At 47.7% G+C, this 25,046-nt stretch overlaps 2 protein-coding genes across 7 annotated transcripts in view; one reads left to right on the forward strand and one right to left on the reverse strand.

The window, feature by feature from the left end:
* Positions 1-6,536: 6,536 nt before the first annotated feature.
* Positions 6,537-23,228, reverse strand: UBFD1 (ubiquitin family domain containing 1). Of its 3 annotated transcripts, none has more exons than XR_004438833.1 (8): positions 23,010-23,228; positions 22,498-22,827; positions 21,095-21,303; positions 18,522-18,587; positions 18,062-18,167; positions 16,705-16,755; positions 13,729-13,811; positions 6,537-10,463 (listed from the first exon to the last, which is right to left on the reverse strand). XR_004438833.1 is itself a non-coding variant. In XM_033217751.1 (7 exons), exons 1-7 carry the CDS (start codon positions 23,032-23,034, stop codon positions 10,353-10,355), a joined length of 930 nt encoding a protein of 309 aa, XP_033073642.1. In that variant the 5' UTR covers positions 23,035-23,228; the 3' UTR covers positions 6,537-10,352. The 3 variants fall into 3 exon arrangements, 1 of the variants encoding a protein (XP_033073642.1); XR_004438832.1 differs by having other exon boundaries at positions 16,685-16,755; XM_033217751.1 differs by lacking the exon at positions 16,705-16,755.
* A 118-nt stretch (positions 23,229-23,346) lies between these two features.
* EARS2 (glutamyl-tRNA synthetase 2, mitochondrial) overlaps positions 23,347-25,046 on the forward strand; it is a 35,972-nt gene continuing 34,272 nt past the window's right edge. For all 4 annotated transcript variants that reach the window (XR_004438831.1, XM_033217749.1, XM_033217750.1 and 1 more), the window contains exon 1: positions 23,347-23,571. Coding sequence is in view for 3 of the 4 variants with exons in the window: in XM_033217749.1 (XP_033073640.1) it covers positions 23,433-23,571 (139 nt within the window). In the remaining variant the exon portion in view is untranslated. The remainder of the gene's footprint in view (positions 23,572-25,046) is intronic.

The raw sequence follows: 25,046 nt of genomic DNA on the forward strand, positions 1-25,046 counted from the left end.
TTTTCCCTAGTCTTCAGTTTTTCAATGATGTCTATAAAGTGCTTTTTTATAGTTTCATATTGACATTGCTTAATATTTTTAAAGGTCTGATTTGTCATTGGTATCATGCATGTCAAAAACAATGGCTTCTCCAACCGTGTACTTGAAGTAAGACTCTCTCCCCACCTTCATATCAGGAGTGAATATATTCATGGAAATGGACTTTCTGCTTCAAAAAAAATTTTGTTTTGGTTTCCATTAGCTTATTATCAGCTGATATCAGCAGGTGGGACTAGTTGTTCATCCCTGTCCTAAAGATCCCTTTCCAAATTAATACAGTTTAACAGTTTTGGAGAATGGGAGGCTCTCTTTCCTCCTGGAAGGTCAGTTTGACATTGCCACACATCATTATCAGTTCTGCCCCTTTTACTCTTAGCACTGTGTTGGTTCCTTGGGGTTGATGTAGATAACATGTACACATTGCCTAGCTCTTGATAAGGTTTAGTTTGAGAGTTACATCAAAATAATTGCTCTCCTTTTACTTGACATTTCTAGTACGGGAGGGAAGAGGAACCAAAGGTCTACAGTAAGTAGTGTCTTCGAGGCAGAGGGACTAAGGTGAGGGGCCCTGAGCCAGCCGAGAATCTCATGGCTGAGAGATGAGGTGGTCGAAGGATGGGAGTCAGCTCTGGGATTGGGTCCACACTCATCTGCTTCCCTTCCTGCAGGTACCAATATGCTGGTTCCTTCTGGGTTGCTCTAGAGTTATTTCAGGCATGTTAGGCAGGCATATTCCTTTTTTTTTTTTTTAACTTTTATTTAGGTTCAAGGGTGTATGTGCACGTTTGTTATATAGGTAAATTATGTGTCATGGGGTTTGGTGTACAGATCACTTCACCCAGGTAATAAGCATAACACCCCATGGGTTTTTTATTTGAGACGGAGTTTCACTCTTGTCGCCTAGGCTGGAGTGCAGTGGCCCGACCTTGGCTCACTGCAACCTCCGCCTCCCAGTAGAATCAAGTGATTCTCCCGCCTCAGCCTCCCAAGTAGCTGAGATTACACCCGCTACCATGCACCTGCCACCACACCTGGCTAATTTTTTGTATTTTTAGTTGAGACGGGGTTTCACCATGTTGGCCAGGCTGGTCTTGAACTCCTGACCTCAGGTGATCCACCCACCTCAGCCTCCCAAAGTGCTGGGATTACAGGTGTGAGCCACTGTGCCCAGCCCCTGATGGGTCTTTTTTGGATCCTCACCCTCCACCCTCCAGTAGGCCCCGGTGCCTGTTGTTCCCTTCTGTCCATGTTTACTCAATGTTTAGCTCCGACTTACAAGTGAGAATGTGGTATTTGGTTTTCTGATCCTATGTTAGTTCACTTAGGATACTGGTTCCAGCTGCATCCATGTTGCTGTAAAGGACATGATCTCATTATTTATGGCTGCATAGTATTCCATGGCGTGTGTGTGTCTGTATGTATGTGTGTACACATTTTCTTTTTTTTTTTTTCAGACAGTCTCGCTCCGTCACCCAGGCTGGCGTGCAATGGCACAATCTTGGCTAACTGCAATCTCCGCTTCCCCAGTTCAAGTGATTCTCCTACCTCAACCTCCTGAGTAGCTGGGATTACAGGCGTCCGCCACTATGCCCAGATACTTATTTTGTATTTTCATTAGAGATGGGGTTTCCCCATGTTGGCCAGATTGGTTTCGAACTCCTGACCTCAAGTGATCTGCCTGCCTCGGCCTCCCAGAGTGCTAGGATTACAGGCGAGAGTCACCGCACCCAGCCTACATGTTTTCTTTACCCAGTCTGCAGTTGATGGGCATTTAGGTTGATGTCATGTCTTCGATACTGTGAATGGTGTTGTAGTGAGTGAACACAGGCATGCATGTGTTTTTATGGTAGAATGCTTTCTACTCCTTTATGTGTATCTAGTAATGGGATTGCTGGGTCAAATGCAAACCTCATTTTCGTTTGAGACATTCACTCTGTCACTCAGTCTGAGTGCAGTGACACGATAGTGGCTCACCACAGCCTCAACGTCCCAGGCTCAGGCCATCCTCCTCCCTCAGCCTCCCAAGCAGGCACACCACTACTAATTTTTTAAGTTATTTATAGAGATGGGGTCTCACTGTGTTACCCAGGCTGGTCTTGAACTTCTGGGCTCAAAAGATCTTCCCGCCTCCACTTCCCAAAGTACTGGGATTACAGGCGTGAGGCACTGAGCCTGGCCCCTTTTTAGCAATAGAAAGCATATCCTTTTCAGTCATGAAAATCATACACTGTTACACTAGACCTTTTTTATTTTTTTCAATACTCAGCAACATATCTTGGAAAACTGCCAAATTGGAGGATAAGGTGCTTCTTCATTGTTTTTTTACAACTGCATTTATTTAACAATAGCTTGAGCACTTACTAAGCACTGGTGATCAAATCGGGAGTAAACAGGCTGTGTGTTATTCCTTTGATTGGAACGTCTGGTAGTTTAACACTGGGGATATTTTGGTGATAGTCTCCAAGTTGTTCTGGCTATTTTAAATCCCATGGCAGCTGTACATTTTGCCAAAAAAAGCGTCTGTGATTGTGTCTGCCTAAGATCACAAAGTCTGACTGTGCTGCCACTTGAGTGCCTGCTTTGCTACTATCTTCAGCAGACGCCTGCAGTGAACCAGCCCATTCACGTCATCCAGTAGCTGGTGTAAGCCCCAAAGAAGCCAGAATGAGGGAAGACATTTACTGGATCTCACACAGATCATTCATCCCCAAGGCCATTTAGGGTCTGGTTGTTCAAGCAATAGCAAAGGCCTTTCTGTTCTTTCTGCTCTAAGAGCTTATCAGAATGTTCTGCTGAGAGACTTCTGTGCCACTATTAGATAGGCAGCAAACTGGCCAAATGTAGCATTCCAAAGTGTGTGTGAATTCAAGAACAGGGTAAATGGAATATGGTATTTAACAGCTGCTGAAAACACCTCTGAGGATCTGTGCCTGTTGTACACCGTTCCCAATAGGAAAGGGTGGCTTGTGAAGCCTGTCATGACCTGGTCCCAGCCCTGTCTCCAGCCACCCCCACCCTATCTCCAGTGGAGCTGCTTCCGTCTTCTCACTGTGTCCTCCACACAGCAAGTTCACTCACTCGCTCCACACAAGGAAGTACCCACTGTGTGTTAAGCACTCCTGGAGCCTGAGTACAGTTTCACACCATATAGTTTGTCTCCCACCTCCAGGAACTCACCACCTTGTAAGGGAGATAGGTACAACCTAGGTGGAGGTTATCACACTCAGCGTCACCAATGATGCAACAAGCCAACCTCCTATGCTGCTCCTGATGTGAGGCATCGAGGTCACGTCACCTCTGAGGCACTCCTGTGAAAATCATGTAACTTGAATCTATGAGGAAACAAATCCGGAAGGTGGGACAGTTTATACGGCCTGGACTTTAAAAAGTGTCATGAGAGGCCTGGCATGGTGGCTCATGCCTGTTAATCCCAGCACTTTGAGGCCAGGAGTTTGAGACCAGCCTGGGCAATATCGTGAGACCCTGTCTCTTCAAAAAAATTAAAAATTAGCTGAGTGTGGTGTCACATGCCTGTAATACCAGTTAGTCCCAGATTTGGAGACTGGGATAAAGAGAGATGGATTGGCAAGAGATTTTGGGAATAAAATGGCAGAACCTGGGAGGCTGGGTGGGAGGATCACTTGAGTAAAGGAATTAGAGGCCACAGTGAGCTATGATTGTACCATGGCACTCCAGCCTGGGCAACAGAGGGAGACCCTCTCTCTAAAAAAGAATTGAAAAACAAATAGATGGGGTGCAGTGGCTCACACCTGAAATCCCAGCACTTTGGGAGGCTGAGGTGGGTGGATCACCTGAAGTCAGGAGTCCGAGACCAGCCTGGCCAACATGGCGAAACCTCTTCTCTACTAAAAATACAAAAATTAGCCAGGCATGGTGGCAGGTGCCTGTAATACCAACTACTTGGGAGGCAGAGGCAGGAGAATCGCTTGAACCCGGGAGGCAGAGGTTGCAGTGAGCCGAGATCACGCCACTGCACTCCAGCCTGGGCGACAGAGACTCCATCTCAAAATAAATAAAATAAAACAAATAAATGGCAGAATCTGATCAGTTGTGTCTAAGCTATCTCCCAACCTACCAGTACTGGGTGAGTTGTGGTCTAAAGCAGGGACCCGAGGATTGGATTTGATGCATTGAATGTGAGGTGTCTGTGGGATACCCGAGCAGGCAACGGATAATGAGCAAGAGCTCAAGAAAAATGTCAGGTTTGGAGTCTGAGTGCTGCTGAGGTGCTTCCCCAGTGCCGGCTTCCTCCTGCTAAGTTCCCATGGAGGAGTCCACTCACCCCACTCTAGGAAGTGGCTTAAGTGGGAATGATTGGTCCTCCGCCCCTGGGATGCACACTTAAGTACTTGAGCGTAATGTGAATTCTACTTCTTCAGGAATGATTTGGTGCTGGGGTTGAGAAGCTAGGAGAACTGAGTGAAAGACTTACCTATCACCTGAAATTCTTTATCAAGTGCATGTGTTACTGTTTTAATGTTTTAAGGGGTAGCCAGCTAATAAATAAAACCAATTAAACAAATTTAACTGACAAATTAACTTTATTAATACGCAAAGCTAATTAATAAAGCCAATAAACAAATGCCAAGGTTCAAAATTTAAAAAAGCAAGTCACGCACCCAAGTTAGTGCCCTTAAGACACACAGCAAAACCGAGGAAAGAAAAAATCTGAAAGCAAAATAAAGCAGCTGGGTTCTTTCCTAACTTCTCAAGTACGAGGTAAGTATCTAAGAGCACAGACTTGAGCATCAGGCAAAGCTGGGTTCTGAATTGTAGCTTCACTTGGTAACAGGCATGTGGCGCTGGCTAAGCCATCTAACTTCTCTGAACCTACGATTTCCTCTAGTGGCCAAAGCAGGGGTCACAGGAGGGATGTGGTGCGGTGTTGACTACATAACATTCTTCACACTAAGACATAAGAAAGGAGCTGATGTCACAGGACCTGAATGCAGAGTGTTTAGAGCAAGCACGTGGTGGAAGAGCACCCAAAGGCGATGTCCACTCTTCCCTCCAGGGCTGGAGGCCCTGGCACATAGCAAGAGGTCAAAACATCCTGCTAGGTGGTCTTTTTTTTTTATTTTTTATTTTTGAGATGGAGTTTCACTCTTGCTCCCCAGGCTGGAGTGCAATGGTGCGATCTCAGCTCACTGCAACCTCCACCTCCCGGGTTCAAGCAATTCTCCTGCCTCAGCCTCCTGAGTAGCTAGAATTACAGGCACGGGCCACCATGCCCGCCTAATTTTGTATTTTTAGTAGACATGGGATTTCTCCATGTTGGTCAAGCTGGTCTCGAACTCCTGACCTCAGGTATCTGCCCGCCTCAGCCTCCCAAGTGTTGGCATTACAGGCATGATCCACCACACCCAGCCTAGAAGTACCAGATAGCAGATTCTCTAGGTGGGCATCAGCCAACGTATAGCAAGTGACACAATCCCACTGCTCCCCCTCCCCCATGTAGGAGTCAGATCCCTAAGCATCCAGCAGTGTTGTTTCAGGATTATGAGGTACTGGGAAAAAGTGAAGAGCTGACCCCTTCCCCCTGCCAGGAAGAAGGAAGACCAGCAGGGACAAACTCCATCATTCTTCATATACCAAGGATTCTGTTTTAGTCTCCGCCTTTTTTTTTTTTTTTTGAGACAGAATCTTGTCTGCCACCCAGGCTGGAGTGCAGTGGCACAACCTCGGCTCACTGCAGCCTCTGCCTCTGGGGTTCAAGCGATTCTTGTGTCTCAGCCTCCCAAGTAGCTGGGACTACAGGTACCTGACACCACATCTGGCTAATTTTTATATTTTCCAGCAGAGGTGGGGTTTCACCATGTTGGCCAGTCTGGTCTCAAACTCCTGACCTCAGGTGATCCATCTGCCTCGGCCTCCCAAAGTGCTAGGATTACAGGTGTGGGTCACTGTGTCCGGCTGGTATCTGTATTTTTTGTAGACATGGGGCTCTTGCTATGTTGCCCAGGCTGGTCTCAAACTCCTGGGCTCAAGGGATCCTCCCACCTTGGTGTCCAAAGTGCTGGGATTACAGGTGTAAACCACTGAGCCTGGCCCATTTTTTGTAACAGATTTTCTTCCTCCCGACTCCTGGGTCTTTACAGCTTGGGGCTAAACCTGTAGCTCCAATCTCAGTGTTTTCTAAAACATGTCCTCGAAGGCTAAATGGCCAGGTGGGGTTGCCCATGGCACTAGTCGGGAGGTGTGAGTACAGAGACACAGCTTCTCTTCCAACATGTGGAGGCCAGGGCCGACCAAGGAGCAGACCATGCTACTCTAACAGGAGTGTGGCTCACTGGCACGCCAGTCATTTTCACCATTTTGCAGAGTAAATGTCAACTGTTTCAGCAGAGAATACAGTTGAATATACTTAAAGCCAAGTAAGACCACAAATGGCAAAGAAATGGCTCTGGGCCCAATTCCAAATGTTGGTTAATCCCCAGTATGGATTAGGCGCATGAAAAATTGGAAGGAAAAAGAGACGCAATTAATTATCAAACTTTAATCAATAGACTAATCTTACAGGATAAACAATAAGACAGCTAGTCAAGGTTACACTTTAAAAAAAAAAATCCAGCAGCGCAAATCTAATAGACTAAATACGTTCATCTCCTCCCAAACAGGCATTTGATTTAAAAACAGAAACGAGAACAGAGTGTACACCACAAGGAAACATGGTACTTACAAATATTGTCAAATAATTCTGCAGAACTCTTTAAGGAAAAAAAAAAAAGGTTCTTAGAAATTGAGAAAGCAGTAGAACCACCCAGCCTGACAGGTCAATCTACCAGATGTTCTGCACGTGAGAGGGCTCCCAACCACCTGTAACTTCAGAAAGGCTGCCAGGCACTATGATGAAGGAAACGGGTGCCGATCCTAACTGGAGATGACTTTATCACAAAGCCTTAAGACAAAGGGACCATCCTTTTCCAAGACAACAGGCGTGAACAGAGGCAAGGAGCAAGAGGCGAGGGTTCCCTCAGCAGATGGGTGGAAAGCAAGCCTGCCCTTGCACGGCCCTTGGCACACTCAATCTACCCCCTTTCCCTTCTCTGCCCCTGGCAAAGAAAGGTTGGGCAAGTGCAAGAGCCCAGAACGGCTCCTCCAGGCACATGGTTAAAGTAAGAGTAAGAGGAAAACGAGCCCCTTCGGGGTGAAATATGGCAACTTTTCTGAGACATGGCAATGAGGCAGAGTTAATCTCTTTGGCCCTCATTAGCTAAAGCAGCAACTAAGGAGCCTACTCAGGGCCTCACATGGGCCCCTTCTATGCCCACAAGAAAGTGCATCCTTAGCTCAGTTCAACATTTAAAAAGAGCTAACGCTACTTGCAAAAGGCCCATCATGGATTCAAACACTTAATACCAAAGAGGTCCAGCAACTCGCAAGTCTGTCTGCATTCTGTGATCTGAAGCAGAGCTGAGGGGGCCCTGGCTCACAGGGTCATGGTTCTTCTGCCAAGGCGCCTCCGGGAGCGAAAGAAAAGCATGATGACGTCTGTGAGCCAGAACCTGCAGGAGGACCACCGGTATAGATTCTAGAAGACAAAGAAGCCCTCAGGAGGCTCTGAGAGGTGTTTAGTGTGTAAGAGATGGCCACCCCCTCCATCTCTGGCTTCGAGTCAACGCTCTTACGGCCACTCTCCGGAAACCAGCTCTTCCTTTATCCACCTGCACGCCCCCTGCCACAGTGAGGGAAAGATCTGATCCCTCTGACAGTGAGGAAATTGTACACAAATTATCCTGAGGGAAAAAAAAACCACTGTGACGCTACCTAAGAGAAAGAGTATTTCAATTTGCTTACACAGATTTAGTCAGTACACTCCAGACTGTAAGAAATGTATGAAGAGACTGCTCACGGAACTCAATGACTAAACAGTGAATACTACTGTGACCCAGACACGATCGAAAACACTTCTCCCAGTGGCTTCTGGTGCTATGTCTGCTCTCCCGAGAGCTTCCGGCAAGGTCTTCCATGCAGACAGGGTGAGGAGCCACAGAGCTCAAGATTGCTGAAGCTGATTTAGTAAGCTCTGTAAAGCAATACTCAAACAGCTCCATACAAAAAGGTGTCATTTACATTATTATTTATATATAGTATCTCGAAGTAAGGAAAAAAGCACCATTTTACTGAAAATAAAAATGCTCACGCAGGCTTTGGTCCTCCTGAAATGACACCAGCCTGAGTGAGAAGCAGTTGGCCCTTGGGCAGCAGGGAGATGATGGAAACGCTTGCTGTCACTGGCAAGAGGGGAGGCCAAGTGGCCTGGCGAGCCACAAGAATGGGGCAATAAGGGGAGCAAGTGGAGAGGCCTCGAAGAGCAGCCAGGCCAGCCTGGGGATGGAGCCGCCTGCTCTGAGAGATCAAAAGTAGGTGTGTGGCACTGTCAGGACAAGTCTCTAGGACTGGGGCATTGGCAAACAAAAGGGGCAGTGTCTGACCCGAGATGATGGTCACTTAATGCATCTCATTTCCCCCGAAACCTGTCACCTGCAGACAGAGGCTTGGACAAGTAGCTCAGATGCACTCTTTTCCTCAGGAACTGCAGGCCGACAAGGACAGAAAAGCTGCAATGACTGCTCCTTTCTCAAGGGATGAAAAACAGGCTGTTTCTTGGATGCTGCCCTTCACAAATGTACTAATTGCCTCCAAAAAAGCAAAGAGTAGATTTTCCTGCCTAGATGCATCACTTGGCATTGAACACACCACAGAAAGCAAGAGTCTATGTGGGCTGGATTCCTGAACTACAGCTTAGAAGGGAAGGGCGTACAATATCATCATTAACTGGCTCACAAGAAATAGTCATCTTGGGCGAACACATGCTAATACGTTTCACAGAATGAGGGATGACAGCCTAGAATCCAAAATGTGACGTTTGGAACATTTCTCGCCAAACCTTACTATGAGAGCCTGCAACCAGTGAGAGGAGAACTGCAAAGACGGCAGCAGAGAAACAGCAAACAGCACAAAGGAGATCATTTACCAAGAGACTTTCCCTCCTTTCAGAGGCAACCAAGCCAGAAGGAGATGACAGAAGTTCACGTGTACAAAGAACAGAAGGGCAGAAGGGCTAAAACCAGAAGAGGGTGAGCTAATCATGAAAGCAATTTATCCCATTTTTGTTGTTCAATAACATTGGCCAACCTGCTAGGGTCAGATGTCTTCTTGAGAAAGGCAGCATCTCTGAACCTGGGATAAAGGACACTTGAACTGAATGCATGAGCAGAAGGACCCAATGGAGAAGCATAATTGAAATCATCCTTGGACTGCTTAAGAATTTCTTGAAAACTTCCAAAGAAAGAAGTTTACATCTGGATCTGCAGCTATATGGCTGTATAGTCTATCTTCTACCTGGCTCCTCCTGGAAGAGGCCTTTCTCTGCTTGGGAGCTGGGGTTTTTGAGTGGCACAGCCCAGGCACAACCATGCCAGGCTGGGCCTCTAGGCCAAGCTCAGAGAGGGGTGCAGACAATCATCCAACCAGCAATGGAACTCCTCAGAGATGGGGCCCAAAGGGCAAGACGTTTAAACAGGAGCCACTGGGAGATACTCTGCTGCTCAACGAACACCACAGCAAGTGTGAGAGCTCCCTGCCCAAGACCGAGCAGCTCTCCCTCTCCCACCGCGCGTTCACAGGCAGCAGCAGCACGGTGGGAGGGAGCCCAGGAAAGGAAGCGTTGATGAGGTACCAAAAGAGGAACTGACATCTTTGGGTTCTTAAAACAAAAACTCAAATCGAGGAAGCGAGAGAATGAAAAAGGGAAAGAATTAAATCTGAATCAATGGACAGAAATATATGGCTTACTAACCCCCCTCCATTTTGCATACAATTTTATACAAAAAAGGAAAAAAAAAAAAACACCCCAACTCATTGCAATGCAGTCCAAATGTTTGCAACCAAAGATGTATGAAAATATTTCAATTGAAACCGCTTTTTTTTTTTAAAAAACAAAGCTTTTGATCATTCCCTTGTCAACATAATTGGCAGATCTACTCTCAAACACACTTAAGAGTATTCCACACAACATGTTCGGAATTCAGATTTATTGATTTCCATCGTATTGAGTTTAAAAATGGTATGAAGCTGACTACAAGAAAGGGAACTGGTCATTTTAAGTTAAAATTAAGCTAATGGTGAAAGTACATCACCTCTGGCTTCAGTCACCACATCACCTCAGACTGAATATAGATTTTTTGTGAACAAAGTTCCAGAACTGTGAAATCCAGGGATGCTGCAGGCCTCTCCCGGCAATGTCCTTCACTTTGGGTCAGTCTCCTGGGCCAGAGGTGAAAGTGCTTTCAAAAATACTGCCATTTCCCCAGCACAGTGTCTTTGATTGCATCCACATATTGAGTTGGAACCCAGTACACCCAGTAGTAAGAGGCTTCCGTGGGGCCCAACTGAAACGCCTGGAAGGGAAAAAGGAAAACCAAGCGGTACTTCAGAGGTCGGGAGACCAATCAGGCAGGACAAACATTGGGGAGGGTTGGGATATGAGTTAATTAAAAAGGGAAGAAAAACCAAACAAAACTTTGCATGTGGGGAGCGTTCTCCCAACCAAAAACAAAAACAGGCAGGGTGAGGGTTAAGCTGAGCCAACCCTAAAGTAGTGGTTCTCAAACCTAAGTGGTCATCAGAGCCATCCAGAGGGCTTGTTGGAACACTGATCAGCAGGCTCCACCCCTGTGAAGTTTCTAATTTGGGGAGGTCTGGGGTGGGGCCTGAGAAACTAGCAAGCTCCCAGGTGATGCAACACTACTGATCCAGGGACCACAGTTTGAGAAACACTGCCCTAGAAAACCTGTCACACATGCTCAAGAAAACAGGTATGAATGTTCATTGCAGCACTGTCTGAAACCACAAAAACCTGGGAACAACCTACATATCCATCAGTAAGGGAATGTAGAATTCAAAGTGACAAGGCTTAATCACACCAATACTGGAGTTCTTTTTAAAGAGGTATCAACTGGGTCCACATGGATCTACAGTTAATACTGACAGATTCTTACGCTGAACAAAAGAAAAGCAAGTTGTACCACAATACATACCATTTACGAAAACTGGAAGCACAAAACAATACTCCATCTTGTTCGTGGATACACGTGTAAATAAAAGAATGGATAGATAGGAAGGACACACGTGACACATGACGATGGTAATGGGGGGAGGGGAAGACAGTGGGGCCATCATTGATGTGAATAAACTTTATTTCTTTTATTTAAAAAAAAATTTAAAGCAAATTACAAAATATTTATAATTGCCACTTCTCAGTGACGGATATATGGGCTTGTGACAGTTATTCTCTTTCTTTTCTGTATTTTATTTGTATTTTTTCTTTTTTTTGAGACGGAGTCTTGCTCTGCCACCCAGGCTGGAGTGCAGTGGCCGGATCTCAGCTCACTGCAAGCTCCGCCTCCCGGGTTTTTTAGGCCATTCTCCTGCCTCAACCTCCCGTATTTGTATTTTTTCTGAGCTGGAGTCTTGCTCTGTTGCCCAGGCTGGAGTGCAGCAGTGCAATCTCGGCTCACTGCAACCTCAGCCTCCCACGTTCAAGCGATTCTCCTCCCTTAGCCTCCCAAGTAGCTGGGATTACAGGTTCGCGCCACCATGCCCGGCTAATTTTTCTATTTTCAGTAGAGACAGGGTTTTACCATATTGGCCAGGCTAGTCTTGAACTCCTGACCTCAAGTGATTCACCTGCCTCGGCCTCCCAAAGTGCTGGGATTACAGGTGTGAGCCACTGCACCCAGCCTCTTTTCTGTATTTTAACAACATTTCTCTAAAAATGAAAAAGCACAGCCAGTTTTCCAACTGTGAATGATGACATGTTAATTTAGTTAAAGAAATGGCATCTGCACAAAGAGATAATTAAGTACTTTCATTAGGACAAAGGTAAAGGTGTTTGGAAAAGAGAAGAGGGCTATTAGAGCTATCCTCTGCCGGAAATAACTCGAGAGAAATGAACTTTTCAATGAAATACTAAGTCATTATCCATCCACACCAATTCCTCCACAGAAGTCCAAAACAGTCCACTCAACTTCCTTGTACTTCCTACCACCAGGCTGCTCGAAAACTCAGGCTACAAACCCTACAGGGTGCGACTGGTAACACAAATTATTCAAAAAGGAGTCATGGGGCCCAGTTAAAAATATTCAACTCCAACTTTGTTTTTTCTTTCTTCCTTTCTTTGCGCCTGGCCCAACTGTTAAAACAGAAAAAAATAATTGACCAGGCCAAACCAATCTGTTTGCAATCTTTGTAATAAAGACTACAGACAGAGGGCTGGGCACAGTGGCTCACGCCTGTAAACCCAGCACTTTGGGAGGCTGAGGCGGGCAGATCACGAGGTCAAGAGATTGAGACCATCTTGGCCAACATGGTGAAACCCCGTCTCTACTAAAAATACAAAAATTAGCTGGGCGTGATGGCGTGCACCTACAGTCCCAGCTACTCGGGAGGCTGAGGCAGGAGAATCGCTTGAACCTGGGAGGCAGAGGATGCAGTGAGCCGAGATAGCGCTACTGCACTCCAGCCTGGTGACAGAGCGAGGTTCTGTCTCAAAAAAAAGAGACCACAGAAAGAGTAGGGTGGAAGGGCTGCCGGGGGCCTGAGAGAAGCCCCAGTGACATCATCATCACTTCCAGAAGACAAAACCCCAGGAGCCCCACAGCCTAGGGACTGCACTCCCAGCTGCGGCCTTGCTACAGCAGCACTGGGCAGGATGCCGACAGGGCTGCCTCCCTTGCACACCATACTTTAAGCCCCTTTGATTTTTTTTCTATAGCAAGAGAGGATCTTCCAACACCTCTCTCTGCCTGGGACTTGGTACCCCAATCCACAGGCCAAACCACTAGTTCCTTCTTCCTGGGATGGGGCGGATGTGGCTTCATGACTATGGAATGGACACTGAAAGGCCTGCCTCCTTGGATGAACAATGGCAGGAGGCCCCACCCTCACACTACAGCTGCTCAGGCCAGGACCCTGATGGGCAACTGCAGAATCAACTTCGTTGACAATGTGGCCCCTCCAAACAGCGCTGGGAAAATTTTGGAAACTTTGCCCAAGCTGCTCATTTTACGGGAGGAATGAATTTTTTGCTTTGTTCTGCAGAATTGCGGAACACCTCCAAACATTCTGTCTTCCTGCAGGAAGCCTGCTCTCTGCAGAGTGGCCTCTATGCAGAATAGATGCTCCACAGAGCCTGTCCTCCCCACGAGGCCCTCAGCCACTGGGCCTGGCAAGAGCGGCATCATTATTACAGAAAAGAGGCTGCCTGGTGCCCTCACCAACACCAAGGCTGGGGCAAGTCTTGTTTTATACGCAAGATAAAACTTATAATGAAAATCCACAAGCCATTCCTCCTCTATTTGTTTTCCTGATCTAGAAACAACACATGACAAGAGGGAGGCAAAAGAGACTTTTCTAAAAGAGGTAAGAGAAAACATACCCCCTTTAAACCGATGGAAGGTGTGTGTTGGGGGATACAAAATAAACAGAACTAGGAATAGAGGCCATGGATTAAGTTCTAAGTAGATGAAGAAAACATGAGGGTCTTAAAAAAGTGCATCTTCTGGAGACTGAGTTTGCTTCCATTAAACAAGCTCAGTTAAAACTGTTTCCTGCCAGGTAAAGCAGGAGTCTAGTGAGAGGCTGGACTCAGCCAGTGCTACTTACCATCATGTGGTAGTCTTCATGTCCTTCGATAGGTTCACTGACCACATTTTTTATGGAGCCCATGGGCAATTTCTCAGTCCGCTCTAAGTTGAGAGGGATTACAGTGATTATTCAAAGGCCCTCCTGTTCTAACTCCTCTGACTCAGCAGTCCCTCATCAGGGCTGGTGGCTGTGGGATCTACGGTAAACTTAAGTGACTGGCACCATGCACTCTGGGGACAACACGACAGGGTCTTCTGACCAGTGCACATAAGGCCTTGTGTGGGAGCTGGGAACTCTGCAGGAGCAAGTGGGAAACTGGGTTTGGTAATGGTATAGTAAAGGTCTCTGAGGGCAGAGAAGTATCTTCCCTGGGATTACTTTTTAAAATCTGATGGTTAATAAATATCCAAGAAAGGCCGGGCGCAGTGGCTCACACCTGTAATCCTAACATTTTGGGAGTTAGGATTTGGCCAAGGCAGGTGGATCACCTGAGATCAGGAGTTCGAGACCAGCCTGGCCAAAATGGTGAAACCCCATCTCTACTAAAAATACAAAAAATTAGCCAGGCTTGGGGGCAGGCGCCTATAATCCCAGCTACTTGGGAGGCTGAGGCAGGAGAATCGCTTGAACCCGGGGGGCGGAGGTTGCAGTGAGCCGAGATGGTGCCACTTCACCCTGGGCCAAAGAGCGAAACTCCGTCTCAACAACAACAAAAAATAAATAAATAAATACCCAAGAAATTCCTTTGTAACCTTATGCAAGCCCAGCATTGGCTAAAGTCTTGGGCAGTAGGGAGAGTCAAAAGGCCTACAAAGAAAGAGGAAACACATTCTCCTGTGGCTCTCACAAGGGCAGGGGACTGCCTGGGTTTTAGGGCTAGATTCTATACCACGACCCTGCTTCCTTCTCCCGCCTCCCTCCTCAAGTCCTCCCCACTCCATATTCACACACTTTTATGAAGTTCTCTTAAAACATTTATAACCTCTTTTGATCAACACTTGAGATACCACTGGTCACATGGGGTCAGAAGACATTGAGGCGAGTTTAAGAGGATGGCAGGTAAGAGAGGGGGGCAGCAACGGATGCCTGGAGTGAGATGACACTGCCGGGAGTGAGCCAAGTGAAGCGGAACTGGGTGAGGTCGGGGGAGGCGTAGTGCACCTGCACAACAGGACACAGCCACCCCAGAGCAGCAGACACCTCAGGGACCGGGGCGCGGGGGGAGGCGGGCGGGGAGGCTCAGCAAACAGCTAAACCAAGTGGAAAAAAACTTGCAGCCTTTGCAGAAAGAAAAATCTGGAAAGGTAGAGTCTAAAAATAGGTAAGGTGGCCAAACATACTAGGAATTTAGAGATCAGGGTTCTGGTCTAGCTGGGGACTTAAGACATTTTACTTCAGTTCTGTGGGCCTCAGTCTCTGAAAACTGGGGGCTGGGGAGAAGGAACCTGAAGATGTTCATTTAGGTTTGGACTTCTAGTGGCTCTACAACAGTGGGCCCTAAAGCAGGACCTAGGCAGCAGTTGTCTTTAAGATGGAAGCTTTTAAAACACCTTTCATCCTGAAATGTCTGGAGATTTCACAAAAATATACAACTGATTTCTGGCTTCTCTTGAAAACTCCAAAAATTGGGCAATTCTGGACACACACTCCTGATCACTACATCAGACCTTCAGCCAGATTCAACTTTCCTACAAGCGGGGTACATGCTCTCCCCCAGCGGCTTCCGGTTTCCTGCCTGGAGCTTGTTCTCATTCTTTTGAGGCTATTAGCACTGCCTCCTCCTACACAAGCTAGCAAAGTTTAGTCAAGAGTAGCAGCCCTTAAGGGTCACTTACTCAGCAAAACGCCCCATGGAGAGGCCAACTTGCTGCTGGGATGGTCATTCCATAGCCGCTTCTTCTTGCCAGCAGAAAGACGAAGCCAGTGGCTAGTAGCCAACTCCCAGAACAAGCTGTCCTCTTATGAGTGCTTATGACACTAAGGTGACAGGACTCCTGGGCAAGTGGGAAGAGTGCTTGCCCCTTGGGCTCCAGAGGTACAGTGCTATGGGTGGGAATGAAAATCTTAGCCTTGTTCAACCCTAGAAAACATGAGTAGTTCATGGCCACACTCCTTGACAAGGCTGGTGAGTAAGGAGGCTTTCAAGGGCTCAGAAGGCCCAACATATTGAGCTTCTTCTAGAGTTCTGCCTTTAGGCCAAAGCAGGAAGGCAGCTGCTCCTACTAGCAAAAAGAAAACCTCCAATACAGGGTCAGGAAGTTCTTGTTCTATCAGTTCCTACAGTTACGATGTGTTCCCTATACAAACTTCCTGACACAGAAATATTCCCCGAGGAACCAACGAGCACTTACAGACTCAGTTCCTATCCAGACTTCTCTGCCTGCACCTATCCTCATGGCAGGGTCTTTCCAGATCAGCCTCAGCAACTGCCTTCAATGAGGCTGCCCACAAGCAAAAGTAGAGGTCCAGCAAGAGACAGGAAGTCTATGCACTTCGGCAAGTGAATGCGATGGGACAGAACTAAGCAAAATCACCTGCAAAGTCGACAGAGGCTGGGCAGCTAACTACTGACAAGGGGAAGATGGACAGGCTCTGCAGAAGAGAATGATGTAGCAGAGGGTTCAAAGGCCCTTGCAAAAACTGGCGGGAACCCTCAGATATTCTGCAAAACTTGCTTTGACCATGCAGTTAGAGTTGAATGTGAAATGAAGAAAACAGTGAGTTATCATAAAATTGACAGAAAACTCAAGCATTTTTGGCATTTCAATTTTTGTTCATTTTAACAATCAGTATAGGATTGAACACTGATTTTTGTGTTTTAGATGATTAAAAACTCTCTCTCCCCACCACCCCTGCCCCGATTATTCTCCATAAAACTTGGTTCCATGTTAAGTGGAGTCTCACTAAATGGTCTGTCCCTGAAACCAGTGAACGTCAGATGATGGGACCCCCTATACTTCTCTTTAGCATTTACCTCGAACACTGAATACCTACAGTGCTGGCCAGAAACAGGTGATTTAGGCATGTTCGGTTCCCTCCAGGAATCTAACAGGGGGACAGACAAGTCAGAGAGTAATGAGTGCTCTGGGGATATAAACGAAGCGCTCTATGAACAGAAGCGGCAGCAAGTCATTTGGAGGGTGGGGGGTGAATCAAGGAAGGCTTCATTCGGAGAGAACATTTAAGTAGGGCCTTGGAAGATTTTATTAATAACAAGGAATGAGAAGAAGGCATTCCAGGTAAGGGCACAGCATGAGCAAAGACAAGGAGCTGTGCAAAGCACATGGGAGTTTCACAGAGAGATGCGGCTGAAATACACAGGGGACCACAGGGCAAACGGGCCTGCAGCTGGAACCACAATGTAAACTAAGGCCCAGTGCTGAGAACACTGAACGCTACGGTTACGCATCTGAATGTGTCCTTAAAGAGCCAAAGGTCCTTCAGCACAGGTACCCAGGATAAAAAGCAGTAGGTAAGATGGACAGGACAGAAGAAAACACAGATGGGGCAGTGAAACAGGGTAACTTGCTTTGAACAGACCAAGTTTAAAGATGCTTGGGAACTTTAACTGGCACAACAGTGTGGCAAAGAAAGGGACAGACAGTTCTGCAGTGTAACTGACAAGACTTTGTAAACATCTGGGGGAAGGAAGAGGGAGGACAGTCAGAGACACTTCCCAGCAAACAGCAAGGCTGATCCAGACACCGTGCACAGGCGAGGGTGGTCCAGGCAGAGGGCAACCAGGCGGGGAGGGAGAGGCAGATTCCTAGGCAGCGGTTAGAAAACTTCACCTACTACAGGGTCAAACTCTGACCTACAGGGGCCAGGCAGGTGATAAATGAACAAAGCTGGCTACTTCTAAGATAAATGGGACCGTGAGGACTGTAGCATGGCCCACTGGAAACCACCACTCGGCTCTAGTGGATCGATGCCATGTGAGAATGCAGGCCCCAAAGGACCAGATCATTTGATTTTTCAAGAGAAGCCAAAAAAAAAAAAATTCAGATTAAGTGAAATCTCCCAATTTTTACAGATTGCGTGTCATCCCACAAAACCTTTTTCTGTGGACCAGATTTGGCCTTTGAGCCCTGTGTTTGGGGCCTCTGAATCTGTGTGTAACTGAAGAGCCAATGTTTGGTGGATCAGCCCTGAGATCAGAATCAAAACAATGAGGGAAAAGGGTCCAAACAAAAGGCAAGCATCTAAAAGCAAATTTAAAAGCCAGAAGCACGCAAAGCACAGTGGAGAGAGAGAGGTTTCAGAAGGAGGGGCGGAATCGTACTCTACAATGTGAGTGCTGCTGGGTGTCAGAGGCAGGCAGTGGGCCAGCAAGGAGGCAAGGAGAACATACCTTTAGTGCCAATCCACAGCTGGTCTTGTTCTAGTTTAAAGGTGAGTCTCACTTTTCCTCCGGACTTATTGTACATGCCGGACAGCGGTACCGTTGGCAGGCGTTCCTGGAGGCACAAGAGCATGGTAAGAGATGGTGGGATGGTCTGAAAAAAAGAGAAGGGGGCCAGGCGCAGTGGCTCACACCTGTAATCCCAGCACATTAGGAGGCCAAGGCGGGTGGACCACCTGAGGTCAGGAGTTCAATACTAACCTGGGCAACATGGTAAAACCCCGTCTCTACTAAAAATACAAAAATTAGCCACGTGTGGTGGTGCACCCCAGCCTGGGTGACAGAGTAAGACTCTGTCTCAAAAAAAAAAAAAAAAAAGGAAAAAAGAGAAGGGACAGGATTGGAGGAACTCAAGTCAGACGGTGGCGCTGGCTCATTTTCAGAATGCTCACAAAGAAATCCGCCTTACCTGGGCACCCTTAACAGATGGCATCACATCTTCGGGTTTTCCTTTATCCAATACTTTCCTGTGTTGCTATAAGTTAGAAGAGAGAATGAAATAAAACAGCTGACTACATTTAGTCGTGTTACGATTCCTCTGAAAGACAGGATGAAGCAAGCCTCAGTGTTTTGGCTCAAAAGCTTTTAATGACGACAGACTATGGATCCTTTGAAACTATAGCACAGTATTGTTCAGCAGAACTTTCTGGGAGGATGAAGATGTTTGTACCTGTGCTAGCCACTACCTACTACTGTGACTATTACGCACGTGAAATGCGGTTACTATGACTGAGGAGCTGAATTGTTAATTTCATTTTAACCAGCCACATGTAGCTAGTTACCATATTACTTATCAACGTTCTAGCGCAAACAGGATTTCCAGATTGCCCTTCTCCCCTCAAAAAAACCCACCACTTAAATGATTAAACCGTCAAGCTAAAGAGGGCAACAAAGGGTGTTGCTCTCCTAGCAGACAAAAAAATGGCACCCACCTTTTTCACCTTGAATTCCCAGAGAACCCTATAAGATGTTGGTAATCTGTCTAACTGCCTACAAGGAGCAGTTCTTCAACAAATGGAGACCCAGCCCATCGCCGAAGTTTTCCCCACTGCCCTACCCTTAACTCCAGCTAAACAGGAACCTGGAAGAGCCACCTTTTGGAAAGAAATGCTGATTACTCTATAACCTGACATTAAGAAGCCTCTAAACTCCACCCCTACCAGCCTGCCCCAAGAACCCTGAGGCAGCTCGTTAAGGATTCTAAGTTCAGGGCCTCTTAAACAGCTATCCTGCCTGGCCCACCTCAGTCTTATTTCTTCTCCATCTGTGGCCTTACAGGCACAGTCACTGCTTGGAAAAGCTGGAACTATGGGACAATGAATGGATAGAAGGTAACAATTTAATCAAATGTAAGTACCAGGCAGCCACAAGCCAGCCCAAATCCTCACTGGCATGGTGGAATCCCTCTGGGAGGAATAAACTCAGCACTACCAGACTGTTAGTAAAAAGTCACTCCAGACATCAGCCCCAGACCCCTTAATAAGCTGATAAAAAGGCAAGGGACTATATCCCTCTCATTAGGTCATGTGATGCATCATAATTGGCATCAATGAAACACAGCAGCATGGACTGGAAGTGCAATTCCAGTCACACATTTCAAGTACCTTTTGAACAAGACTTCCTGTACTGTGGAGAACAGTTCTAGGCCTGTTAAGCTACCATGAGTAACTAAAAGCCTGTATTTAAGAGGCATGTTATGCTCCAAGGGTGTGACCAGCGGGACCACTCCTATCTGACGCTCACATTTCACTATTTCATACATGTGGCAGAGGAAAACAGGAATATGAGAAGAAACTCAATCGGTTTCAAGACAGTGTGACCCCGTATGTGGGGGTGAAGTCTCCAAATCAACATCTTTTAGATAATTAGACAACATAGGTTTACAACCCCTTATCCGAAACCCTAGCGTTTTGAATTTTAAGAGTTTTCAAAGTCTTATAAAGATAATATTGCTTTAAAATACATGACAATCTTCTCTGTGGAGTCCAGGGCAGCACCTTGTCACCAAAGAGGAAAATTCACCCTAATTCTGGTCCTGTTAAATTTATAAAAACACTTTTCATTTTTAGACTTCTTTGGGGTTTTGGAAGCACACGAGTGATTATGGATCTGTAACACAAACTGTGTCCACTTACTGTTGGTCATACATCTTAGTGTCTATGGTCACTAAACAATGTTGATTCAAGTCGATCTACTCTACTGCGGACACAGTTGAGAATACCTGTTTTCCTTGGAACGCTAGGAAGAATGATCAGGAGGCTACACAGCGATCAGTAGAATTTGCCAGGTAAAAAGATAACAAGTGATGATTCTTACAACCTGTTCCTTCTATAGTAAAATCATCTCACTTGTCCTTATTCATAAAAGAACGTTAATGGCTATGATGAGCACGAGACAAGGCAGGATCTCTTGCAGCCAAATGAACAAAGAATGTAAAAAAATCAATCTCCTATTTCACACATCAGGACAAAAAATAAATAAATAAATCCATCAGTGTAGTTGTCTTCCTACTCAGCTTCATTCAGCTTCCTGAAACGGTCAATTTTAGAGGAACCTCCGAGAGTTGTTGATTTCCATGCCTAACCAGGCTTGTTGACTTGGGAAAAGCCACAAACCAAAAAGCCAAATGTAAGCACTTGTGCAAAATGAGGGCTTACTTCTAGTACTGGTATTTTTCTCTGGCACTAAAGAGGAGAGAGAAACCCATGTCTGATTCCTTCCAACACATGGTCTGAAGCCTCCCTTTACCAAGGTCTTATCCTAAAGTACGTAGACTTGAGACACACTGACCCGCCAGATGAGACAAAGTTGCAAATCTCAGGTAGTTGTCACCTCCACTCTGCGGCACCCAACTGCTGCCATAAATTTCCATCATGGGCCCTGTCCAAAAAGGAGCTTATTCTAGGGAGAATACAACCAGCCAAGGCTCGAGAGGACAAAGCCTCAAATTTCTCAGGACCAAGAAGCACAAGATGGACTCACTTTCTGCCTGCAGAGAGGCTCCTTCTTGTTCTCTTCGGCCTTTGCATCCTGCTGCGCAGCATCTTTGGGTGTGTTTACTGCTAAAACATCATTGATAGTAGAGCCAACCACCATGATCTTGGCCCCACTGGTCACTTTTATTTCTCTCAATGTTTTATCCTCGGGGACGAGTCCCTTATACATGACTTTCTGCATGGCAGGCGGGAGACCTTGGGAAAAGGTAGAAGGTGGACAGTGAAAGGAAGGAAGGAAAGAAAAATGTATGGATACTACACAACTCTTTGGTTAACAGACCAAAAAGTGTATACTGACTCTACCACCTATTAGCTTTCTTGGGAGATTTACAACTTCTGAACCTCAGTTTCTACAACTGTGGAAGACTTATGAGAGGAGATTCTTCTACACAGAATTGTTTCAAGGATTAAGAGATGAGACCAATGTGGGGCATTTAGTATGGTGCCTAGCATTCAATAATTGTTCAATAAATATTAGCTCTCATTCTTTCCAAGTTGTTCCTCAGTCATCTAAATCATTCAAATATTAAGTGAGAATCCACAAGCACCAGAGTTACAAAAGCCGACAGGGACAAAACTCCTGTTCTTAATGGAGTTTACAAGGCTACATGTAGAAAGCTTTAAAAAAAAAAAAAAAAGTTCAAGGCCAGGAGTGGTGGCTCATGCCTGTAATCCCAGCACTTTGGGAGGCCGAGGCGGGCAAATAAAATAAACTAGCCCCGCGGGGTGGGGTGGCGGGCGCCTGTAATCCCAGCCACTCGGGAGGCCGAGGCAGGAGAATCGCTTGAACCTAGGAGGCGGAGGTTGCAGTGAGCCCAGATCGCGCCAGTGCACTCCACCTTGGGCAACAGAGCGAGACTCCGTCTCAAAAAAAAAAAACAAAAAAGGAAAAAGAAAAAGAAATTTCAGATGGTAAAGCACTATAAACAAGGTAAAATTAAGAAACAGAATCAACTGTGAAGAACCAGCATCAAAATCAATAGCGGTGTTTCCTCAACTTCACTTAGAAGAATTACCTAAGATATTTGCTAAAAATAAATTCCTGGCTACATACCAGACCCACTGAATCAGAATCTCCTAGTAAAGGGCCCGAAAGCTGTAAAACAAGTGCCTTAGGTGATTTTTTAATTAGAGATGTTAGGGCAACATTAATGAGAAAGTGGGGTCTAAACGTCCGACTTCGGCTTGAATCCCAGTTCTGCAACTTACTAACTCTATAAACTTGAGTCTCTTTCCCCCGCTGAGTAATAGGCATCCAAATGTTCTTTGGAAGACTGCTGTGAGGATGGGGGTGCCTCATGCAAGGAAAGCCACCAGGTGCCCAGCACGGCGCAAGGGCCATCAGGAGGCGGCGTGGGGAAGACTGGCTGTCAGCGCCGCAGGAATTACCTGTAATCGAGTGGATCTTCTGTTTCAGCTCGGAGCCTGTGCTGTCCAGGGGGAACTTCACGTCATGCTTGGTCTTGTTCCAGATGATCTTCAAGTCCACCAGCTCCCTGCCCGCGCTGCCGCCCGCGTCTTCGCCGTTGCTGACCGAGGCCTGGGCTGCGGGGTCCCCAGGGGGCTGGGCCGGGGCCGGCTGCAGGCTACCTCGTGCGGCGCCGGAGTCCTCGGCCGCCGCCCCCGCCGCGGCTTCAGCCTCCACGCAGTTGAGGGGCCGCGCGGGCGCCTCAGTCGCCACGGTCTCGGCCTCCGTGTCCATGCCAGGTTCCTCCATGCCTGCAAGGGGGTTAGGGGGTGGGCGCTTGCCGCGGGCTGGGCTTGGGAACGGATGCTGTCCGGGCGCCGCCGGACCTCCGTTCCCGAGCCACGCTTCTCCCTCCCGGGCCGGGCCGCATCCCCCAGAGGAGCGCCCGCAACCTCGGCCGGGGCCCGGCGCCCGCCACCCCCGCCGCACTCACCATCCGGGGCCCCGGCCGCCGCCATGATGATTGTGTACAACACCCACCGCTCCCGCAGAGGCCGCTGGGAAGAGGCAAGCTGGCTGAGATTGGCCCCCGCAGCAGCCCCTAATCTCTCACAGCCCGGCCGGAAACAGGTGGAGGTTTCTATGGAGACCCGCCTCCTCCGCTTCCCCGGTCCGGCCCCTGCCACGCTTTAGCTTTCCCAAGCCGAAGGGGGCGGGTCCGGGAAATAGCCCTTTCTCTGGGCTCTGCCCCCTGGTGGCGAGTGCGGCCGCAGCCGTCCAGGGGGGCGTGGACTTTCGCGCTAGAAGACCTGTGACTTTAAGGGGCAGGGCTGCGCTTGCTGTGGCGGAGGCCGATTGGCTGGAAGCAGTCCCCGGAAGTGACGCAGAGAAGCCCACGTGTGCGATTCCATCCCACATGGCGGCGCTCCTGAGGAGACTGCTGCAGCGCGGGAGGCCCTCGGCGGCCTCTGGCCGCCCGGTAGGACGGCGCGAGGCCAGCCTGGGCACTGGTCCCGGGGTTGCGGTGCGAGTGCGGTTCGCTCCCAGCCCCACAGGTAACCTTGGCGGACGTGACACTACAGGCCGAGGCCCCCTGTCTCGTCTCCGCCCCCCGAATGTTCCCGAAAGAATCCTTTCCGGTGGCGTCAAGTGGGCGGGCGGAGGAGGGTTAAGGCAGCGCTGGCCCATTCTACAGAGGCGGAAACTAAGGTGCAGGAACAGAAATATTTCAAATTGCCAGGAATTTCTTTGTGTTTTTTGTGCCATCCCATCTCTTTCCGTCTTTCATGCATTTCGTACACGTGTATTGATGACAAACTGTGTGCCAGGTGTTGTAGACACTGGGATACAGTGATCATTGAGAAAGGTAGGGGCCCTGCTCTCTAGAAGTCTGCACTCTAGTGGCTGCTGCAGACACCTGTAAAAATAAATGTAATTTTAGAGTCACATGTGCCATGCGGGAAGTGAAACAGGATAGGAGACTGGGAGTTAAGAAGGGCGCTCCGGAGCGCGGTGACTCGAGCCTGTAATCCCAGCACTTTGGGAGGCCGAGACGGGCGGATCACGAGGTCAGGAGATCGAGACCATCCTGGCTAACACGGTGAAACCCCGTCTCTACTAAAAAATACAAAAAACTAGCCGGGCGAGGTGGCGGGCGCCTGTAGTCCCAGCTACTCGGAGGCTGAGGCAGGAGAATGGCGTAAACCCGGGAGGCGGAGCTTGCAGGGAGCTGAGAACCGGCCACTGCACTCCAGCCCGGGCGACAAAGCGAGACTCCGTCTCAAAAAAAAAAAAAAAAAAAAAAGGGCGCTCCGGAAATTTGAGCTGAGATCCAAATGACAAGAAGGAGCGAGGCCGGGTGGGGTGGCTCAAGCCTGTAATCCCAGTCCTTTGGGAGGCCGAGGTGGGTGGATCACTTGAGATCAAGTGGGTCACTTGAGACCAGTCTGACCAACATGGTGAAACCCCGTCTCTACTGAAAGTACAAAACTATCCGGGCATGGTGGCGCATGCCTGTAATCCCAGCTACTTGGGAGGCTGAGGCAGGAGAATCACTTGAACCCGGGAGATGGAGGTTGCAGTGAGCCAAGATCTCGCCCTTGCGCTCCAGCCTGGGCAACAAGAGCGAAACTCCCTCTCAGAAACAAAAAAGAAGGAATCTTCTGGGTAGAGGAAATCGCAGGTACCAAGGCACTGTGCTAGTGTTGTTGGGATCTTAGCAAGCTAGAGGGTGACAGAGGCCCATTTTATAGCCTGTTAGAGATCTTGTCAGGGCCTTCTGGTTCCCACCAGTAAGACTACCTTCTACCTTCTCTACACTGAGTATGCCTCTCATCCCAAATGCCGGGATGAATATACAAGGATCTTTGTGGCAAAATCCCAGCTGTACATGATAGGATCTTTCTGGCGGTCAGTATAGCGTAGAGCAGTGCCTTTGAAACCATCTGTGGTAGAAGTGCTGGTGTTAAATTTCCAATCAATTGTGTCAGTATTTCCACAAAATTAATATAAATTAATGACCAGAAAAGTA

Source organism: Trachypithecus francoisi, unplaced genomic scaffold (genome assembly GCF_009764315.1).
Source record: "Trachypithecus francoisi isolate TF-2019V2 unplaced genomic scaffold, Tfra_2.0 Lachesis_group10, whole genome shotgun sequence".
Taxonomy (NCBI): domain Eukaryota; kingdom Metazoa; phylum Chordata; class Mammalia; order Primates; family Cercopithecidae; genus Trachypithecus; species Trachypithecus francoisi.

Excerpts from the sequence above, each read along its gene's own strand:
- UBFD1 (XM_033217751.1), bottom strand. The coding sequence starts at position 23,034 with ATGGCGGCGGCCGGGGCCCCGGATG. Across the intron at positions 21,304-22,497 it reads GAAGATCCACTCGATTACAG|GTCTCCCGCCTGCCATGCAG; the intron begins GTAATTCCTGCG and ends CCTTTTCCCAAG. Across the intron at positions 18,588-21,094 it reads AGCCTCTCTGCAGGCAGAAA|CAACACAGGAAAGTATTGGA; the intron begins GTGAGTCCATCT and ends TCTAACTTATAG.